Consider the following 12,464-nt stretch of genomic DNA (forward strand, 5'->3'; position numbering starts at 1 on the left):
TTAATTTTTAACAGAAGCTTAAGCAGAGATTTAATTTTTAATTTCACAAATAAGATGCACCTGAAAGTGTTACCATTTTTATTAATAAACATGCTTGGCTAATAAGCTATTTAGTACAGCAAACATCCCTCTGTAACAGACAGGCTCTCTTTTGTAAAGAGGTTTGATTATTGAAAATCTAAATATACAGTTTTTGTACTAAAAATTGACAGATTTTTAATCATGCACAAGTAAATAAAATATCTATTCCGAAATTGATATTTTTCAAACAAATATCACCCAATTTCAAATAGAAACTTTAAGATGAAACTATGTGAGCAATGTTTGGAAGTTTGTAATTAAAATAAACAGATTACAGTTACATGATGTTATATATATATTTTTGTAAAATCATTGAATACAGACTGGCAAGAACACAGTATACTAAGTATCCAAAAAGGGCAAGTGCTAATTATAAGTAAATAAAATAAAATAACAGAGGTCTGCAGGGACAAAAATAATATTAACAATATGGGGTTGAAGGAAACTCATTTCCTAAAAATAATATCATCTAAATTATGTTCAAAAAGAATAAGGGCTCTTTTTCATTTTGGAATGCACCAAACCTCAATGGACACCCAATATAAGCAAACATAAATAAAGAAAGCCATTTAAATAAATTTAATATACCTCAATAACAGCACTGATTCATGAACGCAATTATGTCTGTAAACGGTATATCTCAAAATAATTGACTTCATATCGATCATCTCAACTGTTGTTTTGTGACTTATGTTTTCATTTATTTTATCCATCAGTGTAATAACTTTTAAATGACATGTTGGAGCAAAAACATTTTTTTCCATTAATGGTATTAGAGTAACCAACATAAAACACAGAATTTCATCCCATATGGTAAAGTTTTCTAAAAACCAATAACCTAAAAAATAAAAATATCATCTCTTATAACAAATATTACATCTTATTTTAAGTTATTTACAATGTTATACAAATGATTGAAATTAATATGTTTGACTTACAAAAATCAAATATCATCGATAAATACATTTTCGAATAATCCTCCATTCCATGTAACATAGTGAGTATAATGATCGAATGTGTCTGCACACCAACATGTGGAATCAAAGACTTAAGTAATGCTATTGGTTCTGCAGGATTGCAAGTCAAAAACATTTGATGATGAATAACACTTGAAAGAATGAAACATTTTTGAATATTTCCAAGAGGGATTTTTTTGACAGAAATAACAGCAAGTGAACAATCTTCTGGATTCGTGTACTGCAATAAAATAATAGCAATTGATTTCAGTGAATTGTGATTTCATTGGCATTCAACAAGATAATTTTTATTTAAAAGATCAAAGATCAAAAATTATACAAATATATAAATTAAAATATTCAAATAAAACTTATAATCCACAGATTTTTAATTAAATTCATTTCCCAGTTTCAAAGGTGTATTTTTAGTTTATAGATAATTAAAGAAAACACTAATAAACAGAAGTGCTAATGGCCAATTTTATGGCAATTACAGATGGCCCCTGGACAAACATACTGATAGGCATACATCATTAGATAAATTAAGGACTTAAAGGAGTTGAAAAATAAAATGTTAGTAACACGGAACAACAGCAAGTTTTAATTTTCAAACAATAACACAGAAAAAACTATTATGATACTAAATTCATCTTTTACTGTTTAAATAAAATAAAGTTTACTTAAAATAAATATCACCTCTTATAACAAATATTACATCTTATTTACAATGTTGTACAAATGATTGAAATTAATATGTTTGACCTAAAATTAAATATCATTGATAAATTCATTTTCGAATAATCCTCCATTCCATGTAACATAGTGAGTATAATGATCGAATGTGTATACACACACCTATACATGTCTCATAAAGTAATTGTGGACTGATATTAATGACCTGGGTAGAATAGCCTGTATAAAGTTTTTTTAAAATTGGGGTGGTTCTAAAATTGTATTAAGGCATGATAATTTATTAATAATATTGTTATTTGTTTAAAATTGTTAAAAACGATATGTATAATAAAAGCTGTTTGTGATAGATTGTCCTTGAGGATGGCCGAATTGGCTGAAACCTCGGACTTATAAAGAAATATAATTTGTTTTGAGACTAAACTTCATTTTATTTAAACAATAAAAAACAGTTTCAAGGAAGTGTAAAGATTATATATATTCATCATTTACATTTGGTCGCTTAATAGTTGGGCTGAAAAGTCAGCAGTCAGAATAAAAAGACACTAACTAATTGTTATTTTATTATTAAGTGACTGTCCTTGGCTAATCCAATATAAAAAATAATAATTAATACATCTATTTATAATATAACTTTATTACAAATGTTTTACTGAACCACATTCATATATAAATCAATACTAAACCTTAAGCCAATGTAAGAAAGTGTGATGCAGATGAACATCAACTCTATCTGTTATTTTTATCCATGAAAGCAGCCGATCACTGTTTGGATTGAACAGAAGATCATTAAGGACAGGTCGAAATTTTCCAACCCTAAAAATTTAAACCATAACTTTAAAAATACATCCGGATACAAACACTTTATATAATATTGGAAACATCTAATATACAAAAAAACACACATAAACACCGTGTGAAGTTGCTAGTCTCCCATTGGGTGCCTCCCCAAGTGACCGATAGATTCTCACCAGATATGGTGGGAACTGGGAAAATAAAATACCCAGGGTGGACCAAAACTAGATACAAATCCAGGCATGACGGTTCCTAGAATAGGCGGCATGCTGGTCAGCATCTGTTCCTCAGGTTGGAGGTGGCTGTTTAAAACCTGGCAGGAGGTATAAAATTAAATTTTTATAATAATGAAAATGATGGAAGATAACATTATTTGTGGTACATTGCAGGGGCACGGAACCCCAGTACTGGCGTTGAGGGAATGTGAAAGCGGGTTCCCCGGTGTCTTCATCATATGACAGTGCTACAATGGTGGAAGACTTGACCATTGTAGCATCTAGTAATAGATTAACTACTTCAGAGGTGATGCAGAACCTTGGTCATAAGATAAACGAACTTCTCTTCATCATCCATACGAGGCATAATGTTTATAATGAGATAAGGACTTATGCCTGTGAAATCCAACTTTACTTTGAAAAGTTGGAAACAGCTGCCTTCCCTATAAAAACTGCAGATGGCCACACCCAAACAAAGGAGATAAATCCAGCAAGAAAGAATGCTGTTAAAGTTACACCTTCTTTGGCGGGTGATAAGAGGAAGAATACCAGGAAAATGGTACAACCCAAGGTAGATCAAGCTCCGCACCATAATGTAGATCCCAATCGGCAATTCAATGTAAGGAACCACAAGAATATTGGTAAGAAGTAGGCAAAAGATTGAGGAAGAAACTTGCCTTAAGCCTCTGAGGCCAGACGTGTGATTGTGGAGATACCAGAGAGGCAGTCAAACACAGATCTTCTAGGAAAGGTAAGAGAAGTGGAAATGGCCTCTTTAATAACTACAATTAATAAAGACGATCTACTTCTGCAATTGGACCATAAGATAGACCACTCTCTTGCTATACTGAAAAGCTCAATGGAGCGAGTGCTTGGCAAAGGAACGGAAGTGCGAATTTAGACAGAGGAGTCCATTTTCGAACTTAGAGATTTGGATGATCTCTCCACCAAAGAGAAGGTTGTGGAGGCCTTGAAGCATCTCCTGGGTGAAGAGTCAGAGCCCATTACAGCAGTAAGATCCATTTGTCAAGCCTATGGAGGTAGACAAACAGCGGTCATTCCACTACCAGTTCTCCAGGCTAGGAAGGTTATGGTACGGCTCTCTTAATTACACAGGACACAGCTACAAGAAAGAAGAGTTGTTGATGGAGAACCTTTGGCTGGAACATGAAAACTTTTGATGACGGTTCATGCACTGTAATGCTAGAGGATGAATGTGAATTGAAAGAGTTGGCTGAGGAAAAGGTGCATATACTGACCTCTTTTCTTCAAAGTCTCGCAAACATCATTCCCCAGTATACTGGTGAACAGATACTATTGCCGATCTTTGCCGGTATTGCAACCTATCAAGAAGAGATTACCAGTGAGCGAGACGTCTTCTAGAGTTTTCTGAGCTCCAGGAAGAGTTTAAGTGAGCAAGAAGGAACCTCCAACATTTCCCCCCATGAAGTAATGCCTAACAGTGGTCCCAGTTATGAAGTTAACACCCAGATTCTGAGGCGGAGAAGAGTACCCCAGAGAAGAAAGTAATTTGCAAGCAAGTCCACAGAAGTGTTGGAGGCCTTAGAGACAGCAGCAGAAGGAAGGGACCAGGGACAAGGACAGAAGAACAGAAGAAACGTGTGAAGGTGGACTGGGGATGAAGGGAGGACCGGAGAGGAGATTTGAGATGTGTACCAGCAGGGAGGCAACCACATATTGGTGAGTAACAATGAGAGGAAAGGGAGCAGTGGTCTGCCTATCATTCAAGTAAGAGAAGTCAGATACCTCGTGGACACTGGGAGCTCTTATACCACTGCGAACCGGGAAGCACTGGAGAGGCTAAATGGAAGAGAAGAGAACTCCAGGTCCAGACATGTCAATACCAATTAGTTACTCTGGGTGGGCCCTGTAGCATGAAAGTGGAAGCAAAGATTAAGCAGTGAAGGTGGGGAGCAAAAGGGAATATTTTGATGATAAAAGACAGATAATCATCTGAAAGACAAGGACCCCCAGTTTAACAAAGGTGGAACTATTCCAAATATGGCAAGAGTTCATTACCACTATCTGGTCACAACCAGATGTCAACGAGGATCAAATTTGCAGAGCACTGAGGGACGCATCCAAACCTGGAAAGATCCACTATCTATACATGGGAAATGCTGTGGTGTGGGATAAAATATACAGATTATGACGAAACGATCAAATCAGGATGAACTAGTCATTCATCCGATGCATGCTAATGGTGGAGACCCTCAGAGATGTGAAATGGCAAAAGGAAGTGACGATCGCCTACCACCAAGGTAAAACTAATCACTAAGGGCTGAATGAAACCCTTCAAGCATTATGATGCAGGTATTTCTGATGGGGAACGAGGCATACCATCCAAGAGACCATCGGGAGTGGCATAATTTGCCTTAGCATGAAGTATGATGGGCATCCACCCCGTGCAAGGCAAGAAGAAACAACTGTGGCAGTACCACTTAGTGATCTGAAAATAGATTCCTTCATGTGAAGAGTGTATGAGGATAAGTCAATTATGAGGACAATCTGCAATATATATATATATATATAAAATAGGGGCCACCTGTAGCCAGACACAGTCCTACCAATTTGAGGTCTATTGGCGGTGCCGATCCAAATCCGGCCTAGGGGTGTTGACTTTTTTCCCAACCATGGTTAGGCAGTATAGGACTCCAATGGGAGTCTAGGGCAAAAAAAAAAAAAAAATTATAAAATTTTATAGTTATCAAATAGGAAACTTATAGTACAAGAGCCAAAGAGGAAAAGAAAGGCAGTTATCTCACCCCAATTTTTGAATTCACTAATGTAAACTACATACATTTAGGAGTCAAAATTCACGAGTCTACCAATCCAGTTCATACGAAACAAGGGTTAGTACCGAAATAAAAGAAACCTGTCTGCCAAGCTTCTTCTATGCCACGCGTTGTGCAGACGCGTTCCTAAATTCAACTATGGAAACTCGAATTTTTTTTGGTTAGTTATTTATATATTCTTTTTTATTTAGTAAATTTTTTACCTATCTGAAATTTCTTTACTTGAGTTGGTACTGACACGAAAGAAACCTGTCTTCCAAGCTTGTGCAGACGAAATACAAAATTAAACTTTGTTCAAAATTCAAAATTTGTATTATATCCGGCAAGATATTTCTAGCCTATTTCATAATTTTTTTAAAAATATTTGTACACGTTATTTAGATAAATATGCATATGAAATTAAAATTACTTGAAACAGACAAAAAGATAAAAAATAACAATGAAATTTATCAATACTAATTAAAATTTGGTAAATATGTAAAAGTCGTTGCTAACATCTTTTATTCTCTTTGTTTAACTAAAAATTAAGCTGATCCAGGTAGTTTTTAGATATCCCCTTAAAACTCATCAAACTCGTTATCCGAAGGCGACTTCTGCACTTTATCCTTTCCAATATCCTCACATTCTTTCCTTTCATTATTAGCTAAAATATCCAAGTGTATTAGTATTTCATTTCCAAAAATACCACATTTGATTGAAAATGTCCTCTTCTCATATCAAAATTTCAATCCAAAAATTTCTGCTAACAAAAAAGGGGGATTAATGGCGGTAAAAAATTACTCAACATTGCAGGGACGAATTGGTATATTTTAATTTTTTCTAAGCGAACCCACTTGAAAGGAGGGATTGAAGATGTTTCATTGCCATAAATTTTCATAAATAGCTGACATGAAATTTCTACATAATCTTAATCCAAATTAAAAAAAAAATTAGGGTTCATTCCATTTATATTTGTACATCTCTTTCTTCTACATATGGAACATATATATAGCCATCAAAAGCAACAATTTTCGCCAGAAAAACGAAAAATCAACATTTTCTGAATTTATTTTGGTAGTATAATGAAAACTACTACTCCTATGAAAAAATTAGTAATAACTTTGTATTATGACGTTAAATAAACTTTAATTTGATGCCTAATAGACATCTTTACACCTATTAGTTGCAGAGATATAACCGTCATATGCAAAACATTTTCTCAGAAAACCGAAAAATCAACATTTTCAGAATTTATTTTGCTAATATCATGAAAACTACTACTCCTACGAAAAAATTAATAATATCTTTGCTTTAAGGGCGTTAAATAAGCTTTAATTTGATGCCTAATAGACGTCTGTACACCTAATAGTTGCAGAGATATACCCGTCATATGCATAACATTTTCTCAGAAAAACTTTATTTTTAGGACGTTAAATAAGCTTTAACTTAAGGCCTAACATCTAATTAGAATATTTTTTGTAGTATATTCAACTTGCTTGGATTTCTAACAACGATTTATTTATATGAAAAAAGAAGAGTTTAAGAAGTATTTGTTGGTAAATATTGATATTTGAAAACTTTTCACAAAACTGTTCTTTTGTTATTTAATAAATCGTTCAATAAAATTTAATTACTAACTACTTCTTATTCTTATAATTTTTCTACTAATAATGATGTTTGTTACTAAAGTACCTTTCATGTACAAGAGAAAAACCAACGATCAGGAAATTAATCAATTGAAAGACCGCAACACACTTTATAGATAAAACTTAGTTTTTTTGTCAAATTTCAGATTGATAAAAAATTTAATAAATAAAATGAAAGATATAAATAACTAACCGCAAAGAATTTGAATTTTGGGTTTCCAAAGTCGAATTTTGGAACATGTCTGCACAACGGGTGGCACAGAACAAGGTTGGCAGACAGGTTTCTTTTCTCTTGCTACTAACCTTAGTTTCATATGAGTCAAAAACAAAGAGGTATGAAATAAATACATTTTCAAGTTTTTAAAGTTGAATTTTGGAACGCGTCTGCACAACGCGCGGCACAGCACTAGCTTGGCAGACAGATTTCTTTTGAGTCTGTACCAACCCTATTTTCATATGAGTCATACCAAGAGGTATGAAATAACTGCATTTTTGAGTTCATAAAGTTGAATTTTGAAACGCGTCTGCACAAAATGCGGCACAGCTCTAGCTTAGCAGACAGGTTTCTTTTGTTTCGGTACTAACTCCAGTTTCAGCACGACAGTGATAACGGAACTAAACTAGCAGCTTGAAAGTTGCATAGACATAACAAATAAACAAAGCATGCTTCATCAATGCAAAACGACAGTGCTACCAACATAAACAAAAATATAACTAAATTGCAGATAAATATTCACTTACCCTCGTATAAATGGATAATGGTGATTGACCTATTCAACAAGGTAGCCATGGCATACCCTGTGCGGGATAGATCAGCAGAGGCAGTCCTAACCGCTCTGCAAAATTGGTTTCAATTCGAGCCCCTGATAGAACCTCATCTGACAGCAGGAAGGTGTTCAATAACAGTTATCCAGGAGGAAATGAGAATACTAGAGATGATCTAGCACCTTACCACCCTGGGACACCCTAAGAGTCGAGGAGGAATAGAACGCCTTCATAATACACTAAATGATCATTTAAGGGTGTGTATCAAGCGGATAAAGGGATAGAACCAGTTGAAGCAATGACTCGAGCAATCATGGCCTATAAGCACTCAATCCATACAGTCAAGGGTTTTCCTCTTTTGAAATACTTTTTAAGCTAAACACAAGGCAGAGGAAATACAGAGGCGAGACGACTGGAGTGGGAGGATCATAAGCAATTCCATCATGTTGAGGAAACTAAGGATCAAGGTGAGAAAGAAAAGAGTAAGCGTGCATTGTAGCAGAATTTGAGTGCCAGGGACATGACGGGAACTATCAAAATTGGTATGTTAGTTTATCAGAAAGTCGGTTCCAATAGAAGGAAAGAGGTTCTGTGTTACGAGGGGCCATTCAGGGTGACAGTAATTAGAGAACGCAATGTCATCACCATTGAGCGCTTGACAGAACCGAGGAAGTGGAGGACAGTTCACACCGAATAATTGATGCTATCTGCAATGGTGTTATCTCTAAAACAATAAATTGTGCATATCATTTTTTCTCTTGGTATATTTTTATAATATGTTAAGAGACTTTATATAAGCTGAAAAGAAAAAGAATGGTTAAATAGGATAAAAAGTAATGATTGTTACAGTCAAAATTTGGTTCTGATAAATTATTATATCCAGTTCAAAATTTAAAAGTTACCTTTAAAAAAGAATAGTTATTGTTTTGAGGAAGAGAAATTTCTGAAAATAAATAAAACTTATACAATAAGAAGATTAATATATGATAGTATATTATCAATAAAAAATTGCACTTACATTTTTTTAACTTCAAGTTCATCAAACACTGAAAGTATGTAGTGAACAGCAGGTTTATTAACTGAAATAATATGACTAATAAACCTAAGGTAATTATGTAGTTCATTATTATTCGAATCAAGAACAACCCGGGCCAAAAAGTTAATGACAGCTGAAAAACTTCTAAAAAAAAAAAATATATATATATATACATATATTAGGCTCATTTAACAATAATGAATCATTGAATTCCATAAACATTACAATTCATTGGAAAGTTTTAATAGTGTATTAATAAATCAATGTTAATATTTACAACAATATTATGATATTACAACAATAGCTAATTAGATTTGAGATGATAAAAACCAGGAATTATGATATTAAGAATATGATAATAAAAATAAATGTTACTAAATAATATTTTCAGAAACAATTATGGAATAATAATTTTTATAAACATAAATTACAAAAATATGGTAAAAGGAACCTTGGAAAGTTTTGAATATGACTTAAATAAATCTACATTAATGGAAAATCAAATAAATGAAATAAAGTACTGAAATTTAAAAGTTGAATAACCTTTTTATAAAGTTAAATCTTTTTTTTTTTTTTTAATATATCTAAAATATACTTAGATGATAAATTATAAGGTACACCCAGTTCCTTATCAAGACTACAGCACTCTTCCAAAATATTTTTATAGATCAAAGGATAGGTAAGTATAGTTTTACCTATTTTTTAAAATACTGCTATCTTAAAGTAAGTTATTCAATGTTGTAATCCATTGTTTTTTCAATGAATCCAAGCTTTTTCAAATCATTATAATTAATGTGGAGAAGATGGTGGGGGAAGGGGAGGGGGTTGGGTTCAGTAAATAAACACAAACAAAACATTGTTTATTTGTGCCGACGTTTCGACCTGAATTTTAGTTCTTCATCAGGGCTAAAAAACAAAAAGAGATGACAACCATCATTTAGAGAAACGTAAAAATCAGAAGAAATAAATTTATTAATTATTAATAAAGAAATTTTCACACCTACTCTACATATTTATTCACAATCAACCTTAAAACCTCATTATTATTAATTTTTAAGATAAAGTATGGTCCATGACCAATGAGTTTTATGTACTTAAACAAAATTGAACATCCTTTATACAATAATCCACAACAAAACATAATTATCTTTATGAATTAAGTTAAAACATAATTATCTTTATGAATTAAGTTAACTTATCACAGAATTTAATAAGTTTAAAAATAATTAACCATTTTTAAAGATTATAAAAAAACATTTTAGATGTTGATAAGACTACCTATTAACTAAAGAATTTATATAACTTATTTATTGATTTAAACAGTTTTGTAAATACTTCATATTGACTGATTTTCTCAGCTACTAAAAGCATATCTTGTGCATAAGATAGTATACGGTGGAATTTAACCAAGGAAATGTTGGGGGATAGTCAAATGTAAATAAATGAAACAATTCAATAGTATTTATTGTTTTGCCAATTTTTCAATCCACACTACAGGTCTTTGTCAGAGTGATTCCTGATTATTAGCTCTAGATTGATTCTATTTCTAAAAATATAGAAATATTTCATGATTATTGACAATTTTTTTGTCCTACTTTTTTTTTTTTTTTTTTTATATAAAGAAGAAGTTTTTAGTTACCTTTTTATAGGTTCCTTAAATTACACTGTTAATTTAATAGTATTTTACTGTTAGAATGTTAGGAATGTTCTCAATTGAGAACATTCCTAAAGACTCCCTCCGTTTATGAGAGCTTTTTTTTTTTTTATTAAAACTAATTTTTCAACTGGCTTGATACATCACTCACTATACCATATCAACTCTAAGTCCTGATTGCTACCTATCCTTCCAAATCAAGTGGGCAGATGAAGGAGACCTGCAACTGTAGAATTACGACAATTGCATCAAGTAATGGGCAATGAGTTGCAAGTAACAAGATAGTTTAGGCTGAAAACTTTCTAATTACTATCATAAACAGGAGGAGGGAAAATTCATCATGAACTGACCTACTTCCTCCTTGCATCTCATACCAAAGAACATATCCCTTGATTAAAGAGAAACATCAACAATGTTAATGACTTATGATGTGAGTCATAATATTCCTTTAAAACCTTTAGACATGCTTTTCACCCAGGCAACAGTGCAGTCCTTACAGAAAGAAATGACATCCTATAGGTAACCAAGCAAGGTGGCTTTTGTGTATAAAAGTAACAAAATCTTGTTTCCTATTCATACAAAAGCTTCTTTGAAGAAACTGTTGATCCCATTCTTCAAACATACTCAATATAAAATTAGACTTCCTGACCATGATTAAGGAGTAGCACCAATACATGAGCTACCTATATACAGTGTTTTAAGTCTGTTATGAAGGATTTTAGTGCTCAGCTGATATAAAATGTTGGCCCTACAGATGTCACTGTATGAATTGGTAAATTTTTGCATTTGAAAAATGAATTGGTAAATTTTTGTATTTGAAAATAAATTGGTCAATTTTTGCATTTGAAAAATAAATTGATCAATTTTTGCATTTGAAAAATGAATTGGTCAATTTTCAACAACCAAAATATTTACTTTACCCAAGTTCATGTATACTTGTAAATGCACATCGCACCAGATACTTGCAACGATAGAGTAGTTACAGAATCTGTTCACTATTAACTCATTTATGTATTTCAGCTCTAAATCTGTTCTTAATTATCTAATTATTTAATAAGAGAGTGGAATGAATGCTGCCTAGTACAATACTGTAAGATCTTCTAAATGAGGACCCAAACAGAGTCTGTGAAGTATAGGTATGAGAGTGCTTACAAAATATTTTCTGGGTGAGGTGTTGGTGAAATTTGGTTTCTAGGGAGAGGTATTCTTCTCTTTGAGAAAAAAAAATGTAATAGATTATTCCAAGACAAAGAACTTCAGTAACAGTAAAACAATAAATTACTTCAGTAAATTGTTTAACTTAAAAGTTTCAAAAATATACTTAATATCACTAAGTATGCTGTGGTTTTATCTTACTTTTTTTTTTTTTTATGAGAGGTAAGATGTGTTTCCGCTGTTTTCTATTATAAATTAGGAATTTATTATGAAATATTGATACATTACATTTCATTCAAAATATTGTCCATCACTATTAGCATCTTTCTGGTAGCATTTGGATACCACATTGGAAAAACTCATTATCTTTTGAGGCTATCCATGAAACAGCCCAATTTTTGATTTGATGTAAAGTGCTTCTCAGACAATGTGCCATTGAACCTTACAAATGATAATCAAAAGGGGCAATGTCTGGTGAATACAATGGGTGGGGTATGACTTCCCAATTAAGTGTTTCCAAATAGGTTTTCATCAGTGCCCCAACATGTGGACAAGCACAATCATCTAAGAGAATAATTTTCTCACGTCAGGAGTAGCAAGGTGCATTTTTCCTTGAGTGCACAGCTCTATCTCATTGATTGTGTTTGGTAGAGAGCTCCAGTGATGGTTTTGCTTG

At 32.7% G+C, this 12,464-nt stretch overlaps 1 protein-coding gene across 4 annotated transcripts in view; it reads right to left on the reverse strand.

Moving 5' to 3' along the window:
• The window catches only part of LOC106685331 (uncharacterized), a 44,344-nt gene that overhangs the window by 24,037 nt on the left and 7,843 nt on the right, over positions 1-12,464 (reverse strand). For all 4 annotated transcript variants that reach the window (XM_014427930.2, XM_067044661.1, XM_067044660.1 and 1 more), the window contains 4 exons: positions 8,962-9,123; positions 2,414-2,543; positions 1,020-1,278; positions 670-919 (listed from right to left, as the gene is read on the reverse strand). In XM_014427930.2, the coding sequence (XP_014283416.1) occupies positions 670-919; positions 1,020-1,278; positions 2,414-2,543; positions 8,962-9,123 (801 nt within the window). The remainder of the gene's footprint in view (positions 1-669; positions 920-1,019; positions 1,279-2,413; positions 2,544-8,961; positions 9,124-12,464) is intronic.

This window comes from Halyomorpha halys, unplaced genomic scaffold, assembly GCF_000696795.3.
Source record: "Halyomorpha halys isolate HHAL.00 unplaced genomic scaffold, Hhal_1.1 Scaffold682.1, whole genome shotgun sequence".
Classification (NCBI taxonomy): domain Eukaryota; kingdom Metazoa; phylum Arthropoda; class Insecta; order Hemiptera; family Pentatomidae; genus Halyomorpha; species Halyomorpha halys.